Below are 25,180 nucleotides of genomic sequence, written 5' to 3'. Positions count from 1 at the left end.
GATTACATTCTAGAGGTTTTAAATTTGGTAAAAACAAAGAAACTCATCATTTTTAAGTGGTCGATTATTTTTTTCCAGAACTGTGTATAATGTTTAAATGGCTTTACTTCTATGTTGGGTTGCCTTTAGTCTGGATACAAGATAAGATAAAATTGGTCAGTGGGGCAGACAGGTTCCTTATGGCATCCTGTGACATATTTGCCCACAGATGTTGCAGCTAGACCTGTAGATTCACACTTTAGCATCTTAGTTGTTCCTATAAAAATACATTTCTGGAAAACTCTTGCTGTGTGTGGGCGAATATTATCCTGCTGAATAAGTCTTGTGATTAGAGGAAATATATGTGGCCACATATCGCTTAAGGCCGGTGTATACTTCCTGGTTGAACCTACATCGTAGCCTACGCAAACGCTACTCGTAACCTCAGAGATGCAGAATCATAAACTGCCTTTAAGGCTGATAGTAATACTATCCCTCGTATGACTACTGGGGGTGACTGACTGTTGTATGCGATTTATTTCTCTGAATTACCACTTTTTCCCATTAGATTTCCCTGTATTTTTGACATCCCATACTTTACACAAGCCCCAGTTTCCCAGTGCTCAGTACTGACCACAGAGTGAATTGTTGGTCTAGGGGTATGATTCTCGCTTCGGGTGCGAGAGGTCCCGGTTTCAAATCCCGGACGAGCCCAGTTCGTGGAAGTACACTGACTGTTGTATGCGATGGCTCCCAAATCATCCCACCAACAGTTGGAGCAGTGTGTTGCTCCACAGCAAAGGCATGAGTGAAGCACTTACAATAAAACCTCCATAAATCAAACCAACCTGGTGTTTCCACTGAAAACAGAGGAGATGGTGGCTGGTTGATGCAAGCCCTAGATGCCAGGCAAATCTTTGAAATGACCATCCTGCTTCTCTCAGTCCAGTAATGTGCCCCCTCTCCAAGTCTGTCAACTGGGTACAGTGTCTTCATGTGTGTCGTAGAGGCATGTCTTCTTAGCATAATGTCTTCTTCTAGGGTCCTGCTAAAGAGACTGTGGTCAATTAGCATTTAGCCTTACCTTTTTTTTTACTATTAGAAAAGGCAGTACTGTCTCTTCTGATACTATGGGTTTAGCGCCACATGCCGAGTTTCAGGAAAGGTTTCTGCTTTACATTGGAGCTCAAATTCAACTGCTCCAATGAAAAATACAGTTTTACACATTAGTGCGCCATTTATATTTCAAAAGAAATTTCTTCACACTCCAGTCAATAGTGGTCTTTTTGTGCAGTGGCCATATTTTTATGAATGTATGGAGGCAAATGCCACCACAGTATCTGTGGCCCCTGAGCTTGTGGAAGAGCTTAAAGGCGAAAAAAGAAAAAGGCTGGGAGCTACTGCATCAGTGCGTGTGTAGTGGGAGTGGGGAATAGATGGGTCTATGTTTATAGCCTGTGCTGTGGAGGCTCTAGGGAGTCTTCTGAGCTTTCTGCTCTGTGTGCTGATTTCTGCACTGCTCCCCAGGCCTGGGCAGAGGAATGGAGGGATAAAAGCCTTGCAGAGCTCTAGCTATTTGGACTTATCTCAGTCTCTTCATGGCCTGCTGCTGCTGCAGTTGTTGTTGCTACTGTAGTATGGAGGTATAACGTAAGGACAGGCATCCCACATTGACCAAATTAGATATCTGTTCTTACCCCCTTCTTTCCAGTGGGCTTGGATTTAATCCGTTGTGTGGGAAGATGCAGGAACACTGGTCGTCTCAGATTCAGTGCTCAGGTTTTTTTTTTTATATTTTGGTATTTGGCTCTCTGTTTGTTTGTTTGTTTGTTTGCTTGATCGCTCACAGCCATGTGGGCTATTGTTGCAGACGAGGCTGCAGCTGATGAGATTCAAAAGGGCTGATTAGTCAGACAACCTCTTCACATTTCAGCTGTGCTTGTCGTTTAGCCAAATAGATCGAGTTCAAAGAACATTTCACACCAGGACAAACTGAACTAGCCGAAAGCTCTCAGAGCTAGGGCTGTGTACCGGCAGGAAGATGGCAATACAATATTTACCACAATACAGGGGTTCAATTCAGTATTTTATGTGTTGCAATACTAAAAGACGTATTTTACGGAATATAAGGTGCACTAAATCAATGAACGTCTATTTTCTGGTCTATTTTCATGAAAATAGACCAGATTATAAGGCGCATTTTAAGCGACAATAGTAAGGAACAAGGGTGTCGCCATGTTTCCTTTCTAATGGGGAAGCTGGAGGAAGTGCCTTAGTAAACAAAACTGTAATTCTTAAGTTTTCTGACCTGAAAACTGTTTATATTGGTGGGTAAAGCATTTTAAACAGCGTTTAATTACAGTAAGCTTAGACTTCCAATATTTTTAACAGCGCGATTAGCTTAGCAGTGCTTAGTGTGGGTAAAATGCTGCCCGACAGCACCACACTGTGCAACCCTGATTGTTCCTTTAAGCCAGGGCTAGCAGTTAGCAGTTCGTCCCACGTATCTTGTTTTAACCTGGTAAACATTCAGGCTATGGTCCGATATACTCACCTCTCATTTCTAATGACCGTTTGACTTTATCTGGGGTCAGCCAGGCCTGCAGTTCTTTCCATTTTTTGAAATACATTTTTTTTTTTTTTTTTTTTGTGCTTCTGAAAGAATTTTGGAAGGCTGACCACCTTAGTGAAGATGTGCCACTGCTGTAGGTTGTCTCTTTTTGGAGACAGTGATACTTGCTGGAATCCTAGAGCCTTAGAAGTGGCTTTGTCTATCTCCTCATTTGTCGTGTGTTTTGTTTGGGTAGAATCTCAAGGATCTCATATAACAAGGATATGACTCTTCTTTGTTTTTGCTACGTAACTCTTTTTAAACCAATTTACTCATTTTCTCCCTGTTACAGAATATCGGTTCCACTTTATAATAAAGCTCCTTTGTAAAGGATTTATAAATAGTTTATAAAGGAGTTTATCAATGTTTATTAATTGGGTTATAAACCATTAATAAACAATTACAACACATACATAGAAAGGGCAACAGTGGCCTTTCGTGTACCAAGTAGTGAGTCCACATTCATTTATAATGTTTAACCTTAGATCTTACTAGATGCTAATCTTACTTTGTCTTTTTCATCAGTAATAATTAACATTTCTGTGAATAACTTTATTCATTTAACTATAATAACATATTAAATGACTAAAGTGACTTTTTATGTTATTTTATTACATATGTTAAAGTAATTGTCACTGTTGTTCTTTCTATTTATGTGTTGTAACTGCTTATTAATGGTTTATGACCTAATTAATTGCACCTAACTCATTTATAAACTATTTATAAACCCTTTATAAAGGAGTCTTATTTTAAAGTGGTACCTGAATATCTTATAATTGTTGGCTATGTTGCTAGTTGAGAGCTTTTAACTTCCACCACACTTCTGGGAAGGTTTTATTTATTTGCTGTTTAGACTGCTCAGGGCTGCCAGTTAATGAACATTTGATTGATTAGTTGATTGAGTACCTAATTACTCTTTAAATACTCTTTAGTAGACTTTTTCATCAATTATCTAAAATTGTACTTTGTCTTTATTCAGATTATTTTAGATTTTATTATTATATTCAATGTTTGTCTGAAAAAAAACATTATCAGCAAATATGCACGGATAAAACCTATCAAATACTTTTTAAATCAAATTCTTTTTGCAGAGATCCATATGTAACATTGCTACTATTATTACTCATGGGTCGTGGGACAGGAACTTATTATTGTGTCCCATGACTTTTGCCATGGCAGATGAATGCTAAATAATCCTACACTGGCCTGTGGGATGTGCATGTGGGGCCTACTGCATTGTATGCAGATGTGATTCCTGATACATGTTTGTGCAGTCAGTTCTAACCAGACACTGCTGGTCAATATCATTTCCACCCACTGCACTGTCCACTGTGTGTGGTAATGCTTTCTATAGCCCTATCCAGATGGGATTAGTTTCTTAGGGGGTCCTGGGGTACTTTTCTATTTTATGGGAAGTTCTCTGTGATTTTATTCCCGTCCGGAACGACCATGTATATGTACATCCTCTGAGAAAATGACAGGCTGAATTATCTACTGATTTTTTTTTAATAAACTCAGTGGTCCTCCGGTAATTTTAGAGTTTCATCACCTTGCGTTAAAAAAAAATAGCGTTTTGTCCACTGCCACGCACTGTAATTACACTTTAGGTGTGCGTTTCCATGGAGACCCACATAAACACAACAGCGAGTGGAAATGGAGGAGCTACTGAACTCAATGACATGTAACCGAGAAAACTAAAAAACTTAATGATCCTCCTCAATTGTTTTTTCAATTGCAGTCCAGATGCAGGAGTTTTATTGCTAAGTCAAAGTGTAAAAATATTTTTCACAGACGTCCCCCTGAGAAACTAAACCTGTCCTGATAGGGCTTTTGACATGTTTCCAGGACACACAACACTGTGGATCAAGGAATGATGAATGTTGCACATGCCTTGCCATGAGTAGCTGACCAGTGTTCAACCTCACTTACAAGATAACACCTCACAACTTATACAGGTGTGGGTAATATCAAGCTGTAACCTGAGGTAGCACTTCATAATCAACTTATGTACTGCTATCCCATGACTTCTGACAGTTCATATTTTCGTTAAACTTTTAGTGAAAGTCATTTTAGACTATTTCACTCTTGACATTTTGACACGTTGTAAAAGATTTAAATTATATCAAAATGTGCTGAGTTGAGCCAAGTGTAATTCAGTGCAGAAATTACTACTATTTAGAATAGCCCTGACCCAAAGAACCAGCAGATGTCATTTTAATGGGAGTGACTCATTTAGTCATCAAAATATTCAACATCATAATTTCTGTATTATTCTTTATAGCTATAAATACGTGTATAGCTTTAAGTAAATGAATGTCATTATTGCATTTAAATATCCTATAATATCCAAGATAGCCTGCAGACCCACACCCACCCAAAATCTGAAATAGAAACAGTCGTTAGTTCAGATCTAACAGTTCTCTTGCTCCATTTTCTCCAGCGATGACTCAGTGGCCTTAGTCTTTTCTACCAGTGTTTCATTAGAAGAGGACATTATCCTGAGCTAATGATCCACTCCAGCGCAGGGCTCCTCTCCCGACTGCTCGGTGTGAACGTGCCCCCTACCACCTGCCTTCCTCCGTCCACCTGATCAGGGTCAGGACTATGCCACAGACATGCTCCATTTTCCCTTCCAAAATGGCTTGTAATGGAGAATTAAGAGACATTAAGCCTTATTACAAAATCACTTACGCCTGCACTGTACATTCATTACGATCCATGCTTATGTTTTGGTGCTGTTGTTCGCAATATTCTGTTGCTCAGATTTTATTCAGATTTCTGTGCATTACATTAGACCAAAATATAGATGAGATGTTTAGATCAAATATTTATATTCATAGTATCTACAATTATTTCATATTAGGGTAGGAATACTAATGTAAAATAAAAATAAAAAACACAAATCATCTCTAAATAATTGTTGGATTACTGACAGTCACAGATCTGTGCTCTTTTACTCTGAGAATCTACAAAACGAGACAATATGGGAAATGCCACTTTAAAAGAATGCAGTGTTTCTTATAATTCATTTTTATTTGATTTCCTTACAAAAAGTATGAATCCTAGTGTTATTATTATTGTCTGGTCAACTTCATTTCTGCATTTCGGGCTGCCAACATATTCAAAAAAGAAGAGACAGGTGCAATTTAGGTCTAGTAATGAGGTAAAAAATGAGATATAATTTTAAACAAGTGATGTCAACTGGTAAGTGTTATCATGGTAAGCCTTTGAGGAGCAAGGATGAGCAGGGGATCTCCAACTTGTCAACAAGAATTTCCCCCCGGGGATCAATAAAGTATCTATCTATCTATCTATCTATCTATCTATCTATCTATCTATCTATCTATCTATCTATCTATCTCAGATGCATGAGGACATTTTTCAGACTAGAAGAGATTTGCATTTTTTCTGTACAGTGCACATTATTATACAATTCAAGTATGCATGCCATGTGAGCCATTTTTTGTGAAAAGAAGTGCTCAGGTGTTTCTATTTAGCACTACTTTAGTTCACTGAATAAGTGGTCTCTAAAGAAAGACTGGGTTCTTGCTCATGAATATTCATACATGCAAACATATCTCCTCTGATTGGCTAACAGCACTGCAGCAGAGAAGCCTACCTGCCTTCCCCCCACAGTTAATTTTACAGCTTTAAAACTCAAATGACAAAATGTTTTCAGAGATACAGATTAGACACGGTAAAATACGAAAATCCACTGGAGATCCGATTTAAACTTATGGTTACTTACACAAGATACCTAACACTAACTAGCTAGGAAAACAGAGCGTTTTTCAGAGGCTTTTCTCTTCTTAGCTACTGAAGACAGTGGAGGTTGAAGAACGGTTTCATATGCAGAATGCATATACAACTCGGAGAGACCTATTGTATTTCACAAAAAACAAGAAAAATTGGATTGGAACCTTTAACGCAGTATGGTGTAAAGTATGGTGAAATCTTAGAGCAACATATACTGATTTCTAGGTTGCATCTTTTCAGGAATGCCAATGTATTTTTCAAAAAGACAATGCAAATCCACATGCTGCCCACATTGCAAAGACATGGCTGTGAAAGAAGAGGGTACAGCTTATGGATTGGCCCACCTGCAGTGCTGATCTGTCCTACGCAGAAAATATGAGGAGAATTTTGAGTTGAACGGTATGACAACAATGTCCTCATACGTTTGCACACATCTGAAGATGTGTTCACAGAAATAATAGAACAAAATAAAACTTGAAAAAATGAATGACTTTGTGACCTTGCTGCCAAAACATCTTAGGTACTGAAGTATTGTGGGAAAGAACCAGAACATTACACCATCCCAGCTTTTTTGGAACGGTTTGCAGGTCTGAAATGCAGGAATGAATGTATATTAACAAATAAAATAAGTCTGATCAGGTAAAACATGCAGTATATTTGGTTTATACTGTCTGAAATTATTCCATACTGTTACAGTTTTTTTTTATTGGGGTTGTACCATCTACTATATCTTATTCTGAACAACACACAGAAGAATAGATTTAAATTGCAGCAGGTGGTGGTGTTGACACTTGGATGTTTTGTCTGGACCGAACTGTTGGAGACACAGCATCTGTCTGCTCTGCTCTGCTCAGCTCTGCAGTGCTAGACACCGAGTTCAGTACAGCCTGCAGATTCTAATAGCTCATAATAACCAGCACTGAGCTGTCAAGAACTGGGGAGGAACGACTCGAGCCTCAGTGCAGGCAGGCAGACAGACTTTCGGTTATCTGTGAATTAAAGTTTCCAGATACAGCTCTTGAAAAAAATAAGAGACCCCTTAAAAAGAGTTTCTTTGATTTTACCAAATTAAAAACCTCTGGAATATAATCAAGAGGAAGATGGATTATCACAAGCCATCAAACCAAACTGAACTGCTTAAATTTATCCAAAAGCAGTGTGTAAGACTGGTGGACGAGAACATGCCAAGATGCATATAACCTGTGATTAAAATCCAGGGTTATTCCACAAAATAATGATTTCTAAACTCTTAAAAATGCTGCATTCTTTTTGTTATTTCAGATATTTCTAGTTTTCTGCAAATAAATGCTCTAAATGACAATATTTTGTTATTTGGAAGTTGGGAGAAATGTTGTCTGTAGTTTATAGATAAAAACAGCCATGTTCATTTTATGTACTAGGTGGATGCTAGGCTATGAGCTAACTCTCTCAACCAGACATGACCACAGTCTCTTTAGCTAGCTGACTTGTTGAACTAACATTGAGATAGCTCAGAGTTGACAGTAGGCAACACTATCCTGTAAAACTATAATAATTATGTTATTTTACAATGTTAAAAGATAGGCAAGTCTTGGTAACGCTAGACATCTATGAGCCGTCTCTATGCCTTAATCCAGCTGTGGATTAAACCGTCTGTAAAAGGAAAACCTTCATAGTCAAAAAAAGAATGTTGCAAATAGGTTTGTAAAACAACATCTGAACATTTTCTCCCTGACCAAAGTGACACTCTTACTTTTAATAATATATCTTTATAATTATGCTATATATTTATTTTTAAAATAGTGAAGGAGTATGAGTGTGTGTGCATGTGCGTAAGTGAGTTTGTAACTATTACCATGCAGCTATAGAGGGTGTATCTGGGTTGTTTGCTGTTGAGAAATGATGTCGTCATCTCTCAGCCATCTGCCTGGTCTTGCTCCCTTCTTTTTGCCTCATCTAACCTTCTCCAAGTTATGTAGTTCCTGTATTTATATCTTAATTTTCATTCTGAACTCAAGCTTCAGCACTTCTTCTCATATGATCTGCTCTTTGCTCTTTGCTCTTGTATTCGGCTCCCCATATGTTTTCATGCTCTCTGTCGGTTCTTAACTTTATTCGAATCACTTTTTTCTTGTTTCGAACACTCCTGCTCCTCCTCTGCTCCTCATCTTCGCTGCTGTTTCCTCTGTAGCAGCATCGCTGGGGAATATAATCAGAATATGATATGCAGATGAAGTGGCTGCATTAATATTCATTCCTGGCCTCCTGCTTCTTGCTTTTTTCGCTGTCATTCCCACTCACGCTGACTCTGGCAGCACTGCCCATCTATTTCAGAGCAGCACTGAATGAGACATCCTGTTTGACAGTCAAGCCCTTTTCGTTCTGGCAGCTTTTTGCTTTAGTGCGTTTGATTAAGGCTGTTTGTCTGACTGCTCGGCTTAATGCGATTTTATAAGGCCTCGGCACAAAGGGGTTCCTTAAACTCCAGCGACCCAGTAATAATAAGCCTCTCCTGATGTTAATTAATGGCAAAACAAATCAAATGCTCTTTACAGAGAGTGTAGAGAAAAATAAGTAGAGGAGAATATTTAAATGTACATTAAATGTACTACTTTAGTTTTGTAATGGCGCTAATGCTACTGGGAACTCCTTTGCTACTGGCTTATTTTGTTTATAGAGCTGTGTGACACTGTGATATTTCTTAAAAGTGCACAAAAAGTGTAATAAAGTACAAAGCCTTGCCAAAGTGTTCATCCCTGTAGGAAAAAAAGAAGAACAAAACATCAAAACATGTTCTGAGTTTTCCAGAGAGCATCAGTAAGAATGAACCAGCTAAAATGTGGGACAGATGAGACAAAAATAAAGTCTTATGGCCAGAATCCTAAACAATAGGTATGGTTCAAACCTAACACTGTTTATCCCTCAATGTAGTAAAAATAAGCCTCTCCTGATGTTAATTAATGGCAAAACAAATGAAATACTCTTTACAGAGAGTGTAGAGAAAAAAAGTAGAGGAGAATATTTAAATGTACATTTATTTCCCGTGAATCAAATGTGTTTAATCAACAGACGCTGCTGCTGTTTGCTGTTTGAAATGTGCTACTTTGTAATAGTAATAGTTTTGTAATAGAGCTAATGCTACTGGGAACGCCTTTGCTACTTGCTTATTTTGTTTACAGAGCTGTATGACACATTGATATTTATAAAAAGTGCACAAAACTGTAATAAAGTACAAAGCCTTGCCAAAGTGTTCATCCCTGTACACTGTAAAATGTGATAAGTTGATCTTACTTATCACACAAAAAATGATGAAACCGGTTGCCTTGAAAAAGTTAAGCAATTATAACTGTTATTTTCAAGTTAAGTTCACTTTATGCTTGCTATTTAAGTGTACTCAAATCATAGTTAAATCTACACAGTTTACTTGAGTTGTTTCTACTTTAAATAGCCTGTAAATGCAAGTTGTTTTTTTTAAGTGTGTAAAACCCGATAAGTTGACTATAATCAAAACTTTTGTTGTAACCGATTACCTAATACATTTTTAGTTCCTGTGATATAATTTTTAAGTACAGTAAACTTAACAAATACATATACATATATATTTAAAATTAATATTTTCCTGAACTTGTATTTAGTCTTCTTTCTGGTTTCATTCAACTATTTTTTTTAATACTCATAGAAAAGTAGATGAAAGAAAACAGTAAAGAATTAAAAGTACTGAGAGCACAGTGAGAACACAGAGTTACTGCAGATCAGTAAATTATGCTTATTCTACAACCTACAACACAAAGACCAAGCATTTTATTATAATAGGTGATCTACAAGTTTACCTAACCTAGCCTGGGAGGAATCACTACACACTGATGGTGAGTGCTACAAACTAGGGAACACACCCAGTATGCAAATCGATTGTGACAGAAGCCAATGGAAAAGAGGCTGCCAATGACAACAGACTAAACTCAGTTATTATAAGTTGGTTTAACTCAAAGATCTCAGTTTAAGAGTATATGTGCCCACAAATGTTCATCTAACTCAAAATAGTTGAGTATTGTTTAGAAATCTCCATTTTTATGTAAAACAGACTTAATTTATTTGAGTTCAAACTACTTCTGGGTTTACAGTGAAAAAAGAAGAACAAAACATCAAAACATGTTTTGAGTTTTCCAGAGAGCATCCGTAACAATGAACCAACTAAAATGTGGGACAGATTAAACAAAAATAAAGTCTTATGGCCAGAATCCAAAAAAAAAGGCATGGTTCACACCTAACACAGTCTGTCTCTAAATATGCGCCATTCCAATAGGTAAGAATAGGGGTAATAGTGTCATGCTGTAGAGATGCTTTTCCTTTAGTTATCTCTTCTTTATTGTTGTTGTAGGACATTCCAATTGTTGTACACAATACAACATTATTATAATGTCTTCATAAAGCTTCCTTGAACTCAACTGAGAGAAATACTTGAAAGAAAATTAGAGAGAGAGTGAGAAAAAAGATGGAACAAAACAAGATAGAGAGAGAGAACATGAGAGAGGGAAAGCAAAAGGGAAAGAGAGAGGGTCTCTCTGCTGCCATAGTCTGATATAAGCAATAAAGGTGTGAGGATGGGGCTTGAGTAAACAAACATGATTAAATATGTGTTGGTGTACGTGAATAAGAGCTGCTCTGTTTACCTGTAGAAAGGTAGCCAGGCTAGAGAGACACACAGAAAAGGTTTGGAGTGCAATTCAGCATCCCCTCATGGATATAAAATAAAGAAGAGAAAGAGAAAGAAAGACATATTGGCAATAAATGTTACACCATCTGTGTTTGTTTGTCCATGCATAGACTTTTAAAAATTAGTTCTGCTAGTGGAGCAGCTGGACTGCTGAGGTGATCATCCAATCAGCTCACTAATTTACACACGATGTACTAATCACGGACTTACTAAGAGAGACGATTTCCAATTCAGCTCAGATTGTTTCCACCTGAAAGGCAGATTACCATCAGAAAACTCACTGTTTCATAAAACAAAATGCTGCATATAACTAATTAAACAGGTGGTACATTAAAATGATTTAAATGAAAATATAAAATATGGCATAATTATACATTTTTTTTGTTTTAATCTTTTTCAAGATCAGCTTATCACATTGGTTTAGCCATCACACACTGACGGTGAGATTACCCCACACATCCCACACTGCAAAAACTCATTTCAGGGAGGTAGCATGAAGCCATCAACCCCAAAGTATATCATCACTTTCCAATGAAAAACATGTATCTCCAAAGAAACTTCATAGAAGAAAGATAAAACCTTAACTTATTAACTTAAAGAGTCTATTTCAGGACACTTGTCAGATTGTGATGCTCTTTGGAAGGAAGATAAAGGTTACCAGGAACAATAAATGATGAAAAAAAAACTAGACTCATATTTGGTCATATTTATTGAGCTACACATACAGAAGAAGTGTCTAGCAAAGGGGTCACTAATAGGTGGACTGCGGTCCGGGTCCGGACCCAGACGTTGTCCAAACCGATAAACTACTAAGAAGGATTTAATTCTGACAGCATTCATTTAAAGCGGCAGAACGTTTATTGTCTTTACAGACCAATCACGTGTGCTGTAAGATCACCAAACACACTCCTCTGCCAATCAGATCTGTGCAGACCGCTGCCCAAGGTAGTGGATTGGGACGTGGCCGGGAAAAACGCCTTAATAAAGAGATGGGAAGCCCGAGAACTGGTGGAAAAACGAGAACGGGCGGAAACTAAAGACACGCCGAGCATGGACAGAGGAGGAATGTACACAAAATCTAGCTAGAGAGGCATTTTATTATTATTTTTCCATCATAGTTCAAACAACCTCATGGGTCATATGTAGGGGTGTGCCATATCGTATCGTTCGTGATAATATCCCAAAAAATTTAGAATAACGTGAACAATATTGTACCCTGAAATATCGTGCCATATCACCCACCCTTAATTACCTAATTATCACATCAGGATTCTACTTTTTTGCGTTTTTTTGCAAAAAAAACCATTATATATCTACTAGAGACAGATTATATCTGTCCAGTATCATTTATTTTACTTTAATCCTGGATATATGGAGATATATGGAGTGCATTCTGTTACAAATCTGATAAAATTATTTTTTTTTAATATCTCAGTTAGCCATATCATATTGCATGCAGCAATACAATTCAAAATATTTTTTCTAATTCAGTGTTTTGTCATATCAGTAAAAAAATCGTTATCGTGAAAATACCATGAAATATCGTGATATTATTTTAGAGCCATATCGCCCACCCCTAGTCAGATGTTTATATATATATATATATATATATATATATATATATATATATATATACAGTTGTGGTCAAAAGTTTACATACACTTGTAAAAAAACATAATGTTATGGCTGTCTTGAGTTTTCAATAAGTTCTACAACTCTTATTTTTCTGTGATAGAGTGATCGGAACACATACATGTTTGTCACAAAAAACAGTCATAAAATTTGGTTCTTTCATAAATTTATTATGGGTCTGCTGAAAATGTCACCAAATCTGCTGGGTCAAAAATATACATACAGCAACATTAGTATTTGGTTACATGTCCCTTGGCCATTTTCACGGCAACTAGGCACTTTTGGTAGCCATCCACAAGCTCCTGGCAAGCTTCAGGTCGAATGTTTGACCACTCTTCTTGACAGAATTGGTGCAGTTCAGCTAAATGTGATGGTTTTCTTGCATGAACCCGTTTCTTTAGCACTGTCCACATGTTCTCAATGGGGTTTAAGTCAGGACTTTGGGAAGGCCATTCTAAAACCTTAATTCTAGCCTGGTTTAGCCATTCCTTTACCACTTTTGATGTGTGTTTTGGGTCATTGTCTTGTTGGAACACCCAACTGCGCCCAAGACCCAACCTTCGGGCTGATGGTTTTAAGTTTTCCTGCAGAATTTGGAGGTAATCCTCCTTCTTCATTATCCCATTTACTTTCTGCAAAGAACCAGTTCCACTGGCAGCAAAACATCCCCAGAGCATAATACTACCACCACCATGCTTGACAGTAGGCATGGTGTTCCTGGGATTAAAGGCCTCACCTTTTCTCCTCCAAACATATTGCTGGGTGTTGTGGCCAAACAGCTCAATTTTTGTTTCGTCTGACCAGAGAACTTTCCTCCAGAAGGTTTTATCTTTGTCCATGTGATCAGCAGCAAACTTCAGCCGAGTCTTAAGGTGCCTTTTCTGGAGCAAGGGCTTCTTTCTTGCACGGCAGCCTCTCAGTCCATGGCGATGTAAAACACGCTTGACTGTGGAGACTGACACCTGTGTTCCATCAGCTTCCAAATCCTTGCAGACCTGCTTCTTGGTGATTCTTGGTTGACTCTTGACCATCCTGACCAATCTCCTCTCGGCAGCATGTGATAGCTTGCGTTTTCTTCCTGATCGTGGCAGTGACACAACTGTTCCATGCACTTTATACTTGCGTATAATTGTCTGCACAGTTGCTCTTGGGACCTGTAGCTGCTTTGAAATGGCGCCAAGTGACTTCCCTGACTTGTTCAAGTCAATAATTCGCTTTTTCAGATCCACACTGAGTTCCTTTGACTTTCCCATTGTAGCTTTTGTAGCTGAGTCTAATCACTGGGTCAAATGAGCCCTATTTAAATGGGCTCATGAGAAGTCAACAGCTGTAGTCAATCAGAATCACTTACAAGAAGTGAAGAGGCCATGACATGAAGCTAATTTGATTGACACAACTCGCTACATCACCAAAATTGACAAATTTTGTTGCTGTATGTATATTTTTGACCCAGCAGATTTGGTGACATTTTCAGCAGACCCATAATAAATTTATGAAAGAACCAAATTTTATGACTGTTTTTTGTGACAAACATGTATGTGTTCCGATCACTCTATCACAGAAAAATAAGAGTTGTAGAACTTATTGAAAACTCAAGACAGCCATAACATTATGTTTTTTTACAAGTGTATGTAAACTTTTGACCACAACTGTATATACACACAAGTTAAAATGGCGACAGTCCAGACCTTGGACTGATAAATTTTCTCCATCTTGATTTGTAATTACATACCCCTGGTCTAGCACATGTGTATCACAACATGCCAACATGCAGTTGTAGAGGTTCCAAATAGTGTCCTTCAATTATCCAGCCCATGCATCTTGGGATGCACAGTTTATGCAGATTTTGTTAGCAACGTGTCCAATTGCATCCCATTATGTCAGTGATGTTACTGTATGATGTGTTATAGGTAAGCAGTGGAATTGTATAGACTAGGTCAGAGATGTGTGGGTGTGTAGTGTGCTATGGGATACTGTTTTATGGGTCAGTGGTGTAACAGCATGGAGTGCTATGGGTAATTGGTGTAAAGATATGGCTTATGTTTTATTTGTTAGTGTGATGTTACAGTATGACGTTTATGGGTCAGTGGTGTAAAAGCATGTACTGAGTTATGTTTTAGTAGTTTAACAGTGTTAAGCATGTTATGAGTTAGTGTGTAAGGGTGTAACTGTAACTGTAACTCTACTGTCTCTCTCTAGCTCTTTTTTTGGCCCAGTCTCTTGCTTTCTCTTTCTATCTATGTCTCTCTCTCTCTCTCTCTCTCTCTCTCACACACACTCTCTCACACATAAAGGCAGATGCCGGCATCACCCCCTGCCTTTGCTTGCACAGGAAAAAGGAAGCGTTCTCCGTGTAGACCTACACACCTGCTGCCTGGGGGATAATTGATCTCGAGAGAGAAAAAAGGCGAGTGCAGGCGAAGGCCAGGGATGGACAGATAATAGAAGAATGAATGGCTGTTTGAATAAGTGAGAAGGAAACGAAGAAGTACTTTTGATTTGTGTGGAGTGTGAAGAGGCTGCCTGGCAGGCAGAACCATAACAAGTGTAAAAATGGCATCTGCACTCGCGGTGTATGGAGACACAGTCTTTTCTCCTCTTATTGTACATGCCAGGGTTGCTGGCTCAAGGTAAAGGCTCTTTCGTATCATTCGTGTCTCTCTTCTCAAGTGGTGGAAAGGAAGCTCTCAGAGACCTCCACACTGAAAAAGGGATGCAGGGAATTGATTTCATTCTGATGTGTGCATCATTTCCTCATGAATAAAACATATTTGGATACTCCAGTTTCCTCTCACCTACTAAAAATGAACATGGCAGATGAATTGGCTGTGCTAAATTGCCCCTGAGTGTCAATGTATGAGTAAAAGGTTGCATGGTAGACTAGTGCCACTATAGATACACTATTTTAGTATCTAGGCTAGCATCTGGACTGCATGTGGTAAGATTTTACATTTACTAGTCAAAAGTCTCTGATTGGTCAGACTGGAATGTGATTGCTGTGTGAGGTGCTCTATTTAGGGCCAGGTGTAAACAGAACAGTGTCAAAAGATAAAGATAAACATTAGGTGTTATTCTACAATTTTTCTAAAGAATAACTTTCTTCTTTAAGCCGAATCCACAAAGATTCTGACTTTCACCAATGTTTTGGGACTATTATTTTTTTTGTTTAGTTTACAACGGTAGTGGGATCCCTCATTATAAGAGCAAAGCTGGGAACAGGTGGAAACTTTGTTAGCAAAAAAAAAAATCTTAATTAGGTCCATGAAGGTAGACTCCCACATTTAACTACGGGGCTCTTTGATGCCCACAAAAAAATAATCTTATTTCTATTTTTCCATTCTTTGGAATGGGCCTGGGGGTGTTTAGGGAGATGTTTGGGGGTATAGGTCTAATGCAGGGTGGGATGTCTGTGCATCCTACCACAAAGCAAAAAGTATAGGCTTCTACTTCTACTATCTACTGTACAGAGGAGCATATCAGGCATTAATGTGTTTGCGTGTGTGTGTGTGTGGGGGGGGGGGGGATACTTTTGGCAATATAGTGTAGACCTGGCAAAAATAGGCTTGTTTGACAATAGAAATTAAGGTAACACTTTACAATTAGGGCACATTAATTAACAATGACAGAATGTTGAAACTAATTATTAATTGACATTACTAAAATACTAATTATTAATAATTTAATGTACTGTTGTTACGCCCTCGCTATGTTGTCCTGTGTTTTCCCCGTTTCCTAGTGTGTTTCTCTAGTACTTTTCCATCACGTGTGTGTAATTTGTAGCTCCGCCCCTTCCCCAGGTGTTCAGTGTTTCTTGTTCCTATTTATAGCACAGTTTAGTCCATGTTTAGCCGTCGGTCTTTGCACCTTCCCCCGTTGTCTGTCACGTCACGTTATTGCTTTCTCCACGTTTCATATTTACTCGCTCTTGTTTATTGTCATTCACGTTATTTCTATTCACGTTTATTTCCTGTTTGTTTCTTTGTTTATTTTGTATATATTTACGTATTTATCCTTTGTATATATATCCCTAGCCCTGTTTGTTATTATCTGTTTTACGTTTCTCCCTGTTGTTTGTTTATGTACATAGATATATTCGTTATTCCCCTGTTTGTTTATTTGTTTATTTGTTATTTATTAAAGTATTGGTCTTACCCGCATATAAATCCGCCTCCCGTCTGTTCCCCGCGTTACAACTGTATTATGTAAATATGTAATGGATTATGTAATTACCTGATCCCATTTAGAGAGTACAGCAAAATGCCAATTTATATTTACACCTTAATGGGTGAATAAATCTCTGCAATAGTGAAAAGCGAGGAAATATTTTCTGAGGTCATCTGGAAGAGACAAATGTCAGGTTTGCCGGTTGTGAGATAAGGAAAGTTGTTGGCTTGGGGTTGATTGAGAGCGTGGGATTTGGGCTTTGGGCCAGTGAGATAGAGCTGTGCCTCGGCCATTCCTCTCACAGTGCTGCTGATTGTGTTCGCTGGGTCAGTGACAGGGCTGGAGGATTTGTAAGGTCAAACACTTACTTAAGGTCAAGTCATACTTATATGAGCGCGAAACGTTTGAGTATAAAACTAATCCATGAAGTATGAAGCTAATCCACGGCTTCTCTCCAACCTCTTATGGAGTGAAGAATTCCATTTCTCGTGAGTATGCTTTGCAGAAGGTTCCGTTAAGTGTGGAGATGGCTATGATTCATCTGAGCCAAAGCTGCCAAAAAGCCCTTGTTTTCCCCCCAACTCCTCACACTCCTGATGCTTCAGTTTGCAAGATTGTCTATTTTAAGGTGTCCTGCTAAAAGAGGGTTTTAAACATCTAAAAATGCCACGGTATGTAATCAGAAATCATCGTCCTTTTCTCTAAATTGCTTTGATGTGTTTTGAGGTCTTTAGAGAGGTTTCACGTGAAGGTGCTCTCAGCTTGAGAGTTCTGGAAATGTAAGATGGAACACACTTTTTCAGGAAACACGTGAACCGAGCATTTCCAAGAATTCTAGGTTTGAGGCTCATCAACGGTAAACATTCTTCATGGGACTGAGACACAATTCAGCTGCATTTTTCAGATGTTGGATCATAATTGAGATCAGTTCCCCTCCACCCTGCGTGACTTCATGGTCTGTTTATTGTCTTCATTGCTGCCAAACGACAGTTGTGCTTGATTCTAGTTTTCCTTTTTATGGCAATTAATGTGGCTGTTTTCATCATTTCTTCACTTTTTCTCTTGCTGTTTTTGTGTGAGCTCATTCAGTGGAATGTCAGTGTTCCCCGCTGCACTTATTTTTAGCTCTAAACGTGTGCAGCTAGAGCCGCGCTTCACTTGCTGGCACCGTTTTTACACTCCTGCTGCAGATAAACATCTGTGAGCTTTGCTTTCAGTTATTCCCTACTTGCTATCAGTCCAGAGATCTCTACACCCTTGATTAAGTCTTTTTAAATACTAATAACATTATTACTATCACAATAATAAAGGATAGTCGACTCATTTATCTAGTGATATTATCTCAAAACTCACATTCATGTATTGCTGTACTTATCATCTGCAATCTATGTCAGGGGCCACTGTTTCTGACATGAGGATCTATAACAAATTAGCAAGCCACTGGGCTCCGAGTGGTCTAGAGAGGACTAAGCACTGCCACTATGATCAGGGATTTGCCGGTTCGAATCCTGTTCATGAAGCTTGCCATCGGAGCTGCCGGAGCCCTGAGAGAGCACAATTGGACTTGCTCTCTCTGGGTGGGTAGAAGGGTGATGTCCACATCACAAGGCATCTGTGAGCTGATGTATCGGAACTGAGTCGCTGCGCTTTCCTCCCAGTGTGCTGTGATGCTACTCAGCAATACTGTATCAGCAGCAATTCGAAAAGAAGAGTCTGACTTCACATGTATTGGAGGAGGCATGTGCTAGTCTTCACCCTCCTGGTGTTGGGGCATCACTAGTGATAGGGGTAGTCCTAATAAGTGTGTTAGGTAATTGGCCGTGTAAATTGGGAAAAAAAAAAAAAAACGTAACAAAACACTGGGTTCAGATTTAACTTATCTGATGGCTTATGCTTCTGCTTGGCTGGAATAAAGACCAGAGCCTCCCGCATCATGATACCAAACCTTCTGAAGGTGTGATATGAGACAACAAACCTATCATCTTGTAACTGACCACGGTGTCATCTCCACCAAGATAAAAATGGGACTTGTCATCTAAGATTACCCGCTGCCGTTTTGCTTTTTTTCTTGTGTCTGTTTTTGTCATGGTGAGGGGTGAAGTTTTGTCCAATGCGCTTTGACAGCCCACCGTTATGTTAATATGGTCCTGACCTGCAACCAGTGGACCAACCTTTTCTAAACACAAACTCCAGTGCACTATTTCATTGCTGCCATCTCAAGAGCTTACCTTGAAGATGCAGATGACCAGCTGCGTGACCTGACTTGTCCCTGATTGAAAATGTGTGGGATGCTATTTGACAAACTGTCAACACTCCACCCCTACAGCAAAATATGCAGGAATATTCAAATGAGGTGGATAATCATAAAACACTATTAAGAACCTATTAATGGTTCTTTATTGGCATTGCACATGTGTTACATACGTGTTACAAACAACCTCTGTATGTGTAAGTGATCCCTATGTCAGTCTACATTTTAAATGATTTATTGTTCCTGGTTTCCATTATCTTCATCTGAATGATATTTCAGTCTGACACTTTGTTTTGAGTAGAACAGTAACTGTGTATTAAAAAGAGTGAATTATATTTTCACTTAAAAACTCAATATATGTAATTTGGAGGAGGTGGGGGCACGAATTTTGCATTTCCGTGTAAATATAATTAGATGTTTTAAAATTAGGGTTGTTGCAAGTGCAATTGTTCATGCCCTACCAGTTACAGTTCATTTTAAAAAAGATAGATAGATATAGCTTTATTGATCCCCAAGGAAATTGCAATTAAGATAGCTGAGCTGATTTCTATCATGGAACACGATTTATTAACAGCCTGTATCAGATCCTGAGAAACCACAGCAAAGCAGCAGTGTGTAGAGATTCTGCTTCACTTTTATACTATCAGCAGCTCGCCTGCAAACGAGGGTTATATTTTCTTTGCTGCTTTTAGCTGGTTTGAAGAGCCGCAGTGATTACCACTAGAGCACTACACACTGCACAACTGAGCCGTGTCTGGTTTAAAATGTGCTTCACTTACACAGCTGTGCTCTCATGAATAAAAAGAAAAAAAAGTCGCTTGCTGCGCTCACGTGCACTCACAAGTAAATTCTTTATTTAATTCTCCTCCCTGCCTTAAGAACAAGACAAGACAAACAAAAGAATGTAAAAGCCAAAGTAAGGACAACACCATTCATTTGTGAGACCAAGAAGATAATACCATATGTTCAAATCACACAAAAAACAAGAACTTGAATGGAATCAAGTTATATTTATCGAACGGAACTTCATACAGCTCTGGAAAAAATAAGTTAAATGAGTTTCTTGCGGGAAGAACAGTGTCTAATGAGACCACATCTGTAATCATTTTTATATCTGCCTGAGACATAGTTGCATGTTTGTTGGTGCGTTTTATTTTTTTTTTGTGTGGTTAAACTTGTTTGTTGACTCTTTGAATCTCTCTCTCTATTTCTCTATTTCTCTCTCTCTTCTTCTCAGTTTGAAAGCTGTCCTTTCCATCCCACCTGCCAGTGGAGCATTGGACCTATCGGGCATTCCTCTGGGGGTCAAGGATATGGAGCGACTGTGTTCACACCTGCAGCAGCATGCGTCTCGCATCTCCAGCCTGGAGCTGGGCTTCACCGAGCTGACAGATGAGGCCTTCCTGCTGCTTCTTCCCACGCTGGCCGCACTGCCTCACCTAGAGACCTTGGCCCTTAATGGCAACCGTCTGACGCGTTCCGTGCTCAAAGAGCTGACAGACACGCTAAAAGATCCGGAGAGTTTCCCCAGCGTCACCTGGATTGACCTGGGCAACAATGTGGACATCTTCTCCCTGCCCCAGCCGTTCCTGGTGAGTTTACGCAAGCGCTGCCCCAAGCAAGGCAACCTGCCCACTATCCTGGAGTTCGGAGAGAGCCAGGCCAGCGAGCCAGATGTGCGGACAGATGGGGAAGGGGACGACGATGACATAGACGACACGAACAGAACGGTGAGCATGGGAGAGCTTAGGTCTGAAGTGGAGGGCGACCTAGACGGAGATATGGAGATAGAAGAGATGATGGAGGAGCTGCGCGACTTTGACCGGGAGGTGCACGGAAAAGACGAGATGGAAGAGGACAGCATGTGGACCATGGACGAGTCGAGGCCTGCCGCAGGGCCCTCTCAAGGTCGCGGCAAAGCGAAAAGGGCGGTCAAGGCCGAAGGAGAGGATTCACACAGCCAGAGCTCGCAGCTGTCGTGCTCCAGTCAATCACAGAACTCTTCGGCAGCCTTGGAGCCTCTGAGGAAGGACTCTTCGGTGGATCAGGTGGCGTGTTCTACAGGCAACCTGACCTGAGTGCACTTGATTTCCTTAGAAATCACAGCCTTTAAATCTGTCTTGTTCAAAAGGAGAAGTAAAGAGCAGACAGACAAGACCCAGCGCGACTTTTACTTACTGGACTGTTTACAGATCAGCGCTTCTATACAAGCCAGTGTGTCCAAGTAGTGAGGAAACAGATTCCAAGGGTTTGGGAGTCCTTGCTTAAATAGAGACGCTGAAGAGACACTGTTAAAAGAATGATATATTGTGAATATAATGCATAAAATGACAATGTATACCAAGATATAGGAGGTAGAGAAAATGATATTATATACAGCATACAATCCTGTGCAGTTAAAATGCTTCTCTTTCAGGTATTGCCCCGGAGTCGTACTGTCCAAGCAATGGACCTTTACAGGGCTGTCACTATAGACTATTTACATTACATCTCAGAGCATTACTTCAATACTTTGGCCATTAATTAAGTAACTTGACTAAGCAGTAAAAAAAATCCATGCATAGCCTTTTTTCAAAGTATCCAGAATGCTCCATTGGAACTGAGAAGCCCTTAAAAAAGACTTACAGAATGGCATACAAAGCATGGGTTTTGAGTTATATTTACATGCAAATGCATACAAATGAGTTTACAAATACGCATTATCATCCTGCACATTCCCAAGATAATCACTGCTGATTCATCGAGAAACTAAATTTGAATCAATGAATCGTGACAGCCCTACACCTTTACCTATGTGCCTGTTTGACCCTGCTGGAGAGGAGCCTGTGCCAGCATGCATGTTTGGAGGTGTAAATAAGAACTCGCTCACTTTTAACACTCTTTCCATCTATGCATCACACACTCCTCCCCAGCAGCACTAAGCCTGTCCAGCTTCTGTTGAATATGCATGTCCCCAGAGTCAGAACTGGAGTGCACTTGAACTCGAGTGCCCCTGATGAAGGGGAAACCAAAAATTTCACACAGATGCCCCGCCCCCAAAAAAGATCAGTGCATTATGAAGGAATAGCGCCAAAGATGGAGGAGGAGGAGCAAGAGGAGGAGAGAGTGTAACTCTAAACATTGTTCATTTAAACAAAAAGATATTACAGTTATTGCAGTATTCTGAATGGTGGCAGTTAAATCTTTCCAAGCTTTGCTCTTCTTTTTATATACACAGTCTATTCTGTCATATTATTTGCTGTACAATTGCTATTTATTTGTTATATATTTTCATATAATCATCCAATCATTGTGGTCTATCTACTGTATTTAGTCATGAAGTACTGGCACAATTATGTAGCACCAAGACTTTTGTTCAACTCAAGCTTTCACTAAAATGCACTGGTGCTTCCAGTGTTCATAAGCTAAAGAAAACAGAATTCATGTATTTTTACAGAATCTGAATCCTTATAGCTAATTTCCCTTTAACATTTTATGATCTAGTTTATATTACCCCTCAAAATGTTAAATGCAAATCTTTCCTACTGTGCTCTCCTGCTGTGAATAAGCCATTTTCAGGTCTTTCCCTGTCATTCTGGAGGTCAAATCTGCTCCCTTACAGAATGTATGTAATAAATATTGTATGATTTTGCAGGGATATAAATCACACTGCGTGTTTGTGTGTTTTATTCTAACCTTATCTGGTGATCACAGTACATTGCCATTGAGAGACATTGTGAGATAATGGTGTGAAGAGGGAAAAATATATAATATAATATAATAAATCTTTACATGCAATGCTATCTCTGCATGTCTACTGTAATAACATGTGACCAGTGCATTCCTTTACAGGCAGTAGTCCAGCATTTCAAAGGCATTTTCTTACATTTAGTTTTATTTTAGTTCTTCTCTCGGATGGACACTCTAAACTGTCAATCTCCAAGGAAATCATTTGCTGTTCTGGTCAAGGGCTAAACTGCCTAACCAGCCTGCTTACTAGCACAGGGTATGCTTATTCCTGGATGAACAGCTTTTTATCTGCACTGACCATCAGGGGAAAGCTTAGATAAACCAATCAACAACCAGCAAAAGTTAAAAGCTGTTGGTTAAATTAAATTTTCAGTAGGGAAGTAATGTAGCTAGGTTATCATCAAGCAGTTGTTTTGTAATCTAATACTTACTAAAACATACAACTCTAAACAACCCCATAATTCAGAGGATCCAGTGATGTTAAGGAGAACATTTACACAGTATGCACATACAGAGCCTACAGAGGTGATTTTCTGCCATTGAAACTTGGATTTAGAACCAGAGGGCATAAGCAATATTGTACCCACTAAATAAGACACAACGTCAGTGGTGGGTTAGCAGGGTTTGCATAAAGACAAAAAAATCCTTACCCTCTCTGTAAACTGCCCTGGCCATAGTTCTTTTGCAGAGACTTTTCAGCAATACTGCCTGTAAATGAGTGTAAAATAACTGTTAAAGAATTAAATCCGTTTTAATAGTTTTAAATAATTATTTACTTGAATCATGTCGATCTATCTAAAAAAAGGTGATATTGCCACTTCAATCATTTTTTTAAGTAATTTGTAGGGGATTCTAAAGATCAGTCTTTTTGTAAAAGTAGTTGAAATCAGTTTTCAAAAGTATTTGAATCTTAAATCTACCTTTGAATGGGTTTACTGAAAGGAGAATGTTGAACCAATTACACAAGATGTATAAAGATTACTTTTGAGTATTTCTGCCAGGCTAGAAGTCTGTTTTATATATATATATATATATATATATATATATATATATATATATATATATATATATATATATATATATATTAAGGAGCATTAACATATGTGAAAGCAGTAAATTGGCATAAAGTTTGGTATGAAGTTTTACAATTAAATGAAAACTTAGTGAGAGCTCAGTTGACCATTCAATTCAGCCTCCAGTTTAGTCTGGCAGTTTTAATGAGACGGATTTACTGAAAACATAGTCAAACCTTTCATTAGTGACATCACTAACAAATAACACAAAAATGTATTTTTGTTCATTAAAAATATAAATAACCTTAGTATGCTCCTTTTAAATGGTGTGAAGTTACATTAGTCGATGGAGACACCTAGTGGCTGTTAGGGTTTCCCCCCAAAAATGAGTAGAATGTAGGTAGACAGACAGACATCCAGACATTTTTTCATCTTGTAACAACAGCAGGTTGGATAACACTGTAACAGACATTAAGGAATACTGAGTTATGGAATGTGTATGTACACTGGATGTCCTGTTGGAGTAGCCGTGAGACAGAAAAAAAGGGAGAAGAAGAGTGGAGTAAAGTGTGGCTGCTATTTTCCCACATGATACAAAAATAGACAAATCAGTTTTCAAAATTCATATCTCATGAGGCAGAAATAAAAAAAACTTGAAAATTAGTTACAGAAAATCTTTTTTTGTTGTTGTTTTTAAGAAATGAACAGGAAAACAGCACATTAATTAATCTCAGAAAAACAAACATTTATTGATAACACACCAAAGAGAAAATACACAACTGTTATTAAAAATATTATATAAAATAAATGTAGCAATCAATACAGACGTATACGAAATGTTACATAGCTTCAAATCAATTAGATTTAAATAATTTACAGCTTGTTTTAGGATTTATAGTGTGGGTAAAAATAATAGGACACTCGTTACAAAAAAAAATCCATTTAATATTTTTCCACGCAGTTACAAAAGATGGCTGTGGATCTTTTAATGAAAGTAAAATTGTTTTCTTGGCTAATAATGCAGAAGATTAAATTGTTTAAGTTTACATACAGATAAATGAAATAATTAGTCTTAGAGAAAGTTGTAAATTTACATTTTTTATTTATATTAACATTTGTGATTTTAGATAAATGTTCTCTGATATTTTTTTCAGAAAGGTATTTAACATGCAATAAAGACTATAACATATACTAAATGGAGAAGTTAGCCTTCTTTTTTAATATTAATTTCTTGTTTACTTTACTGAATGAATAAAATGACATAATGAAGATTTACACTCATTTTTTCTCAGTCTGGATTTAGTGTGAGCTGATAGGCGGTATCTACACGAACCGGCGGCTATTTCTGGAGG

General features: G+C 38.4%; 1 protein-coding gene across 1 annotated transcript in view; it reads left to right on the top strand.

Annotated features, from left to right (window-relative positions):
* Nucleotides 1–22,799, top strand: part of lrrc75a (leucine rich repeat containing 75A) — a 44,052-nt gene extending 21,253 nt beyond the window's left edge. Inside the window, exon 4 of the mRNA XM_007245935.4 lies at nt 20,324–22,799. Coding sequence (XP_007245997.1) covers nt 20,324–21,164 — 841 coding nt within the window. The 3' untranslated portion in view covers nt 21,165–22,799. The remainder of the gene's footprint in view (nt 1–20,323) is intronic.
* Nucleotides 22,800–25,180: the final 2,381 nt, after the last annotated feature.

Source organism: Astyanax mexicanus, chromosome 18 (genome assembly GCF_023375975.1).
Source record: "Astyanax mexicanus isolate ESR-SI-001 chromosome 18, AstMex3_surface, whole genome shotgun sequence".
NCBI lineage: Eukaryota > Metazoa > Chordata > Actinopteri > Characiformes > Acestrorhamphidae > Astyanax > Astyanax mexicanus.
The sequence above is the reverse complement of the archived record's forward strand: the minus strand, read 5'-3'. Positions and strand labels throughout refer to the sequence as shown.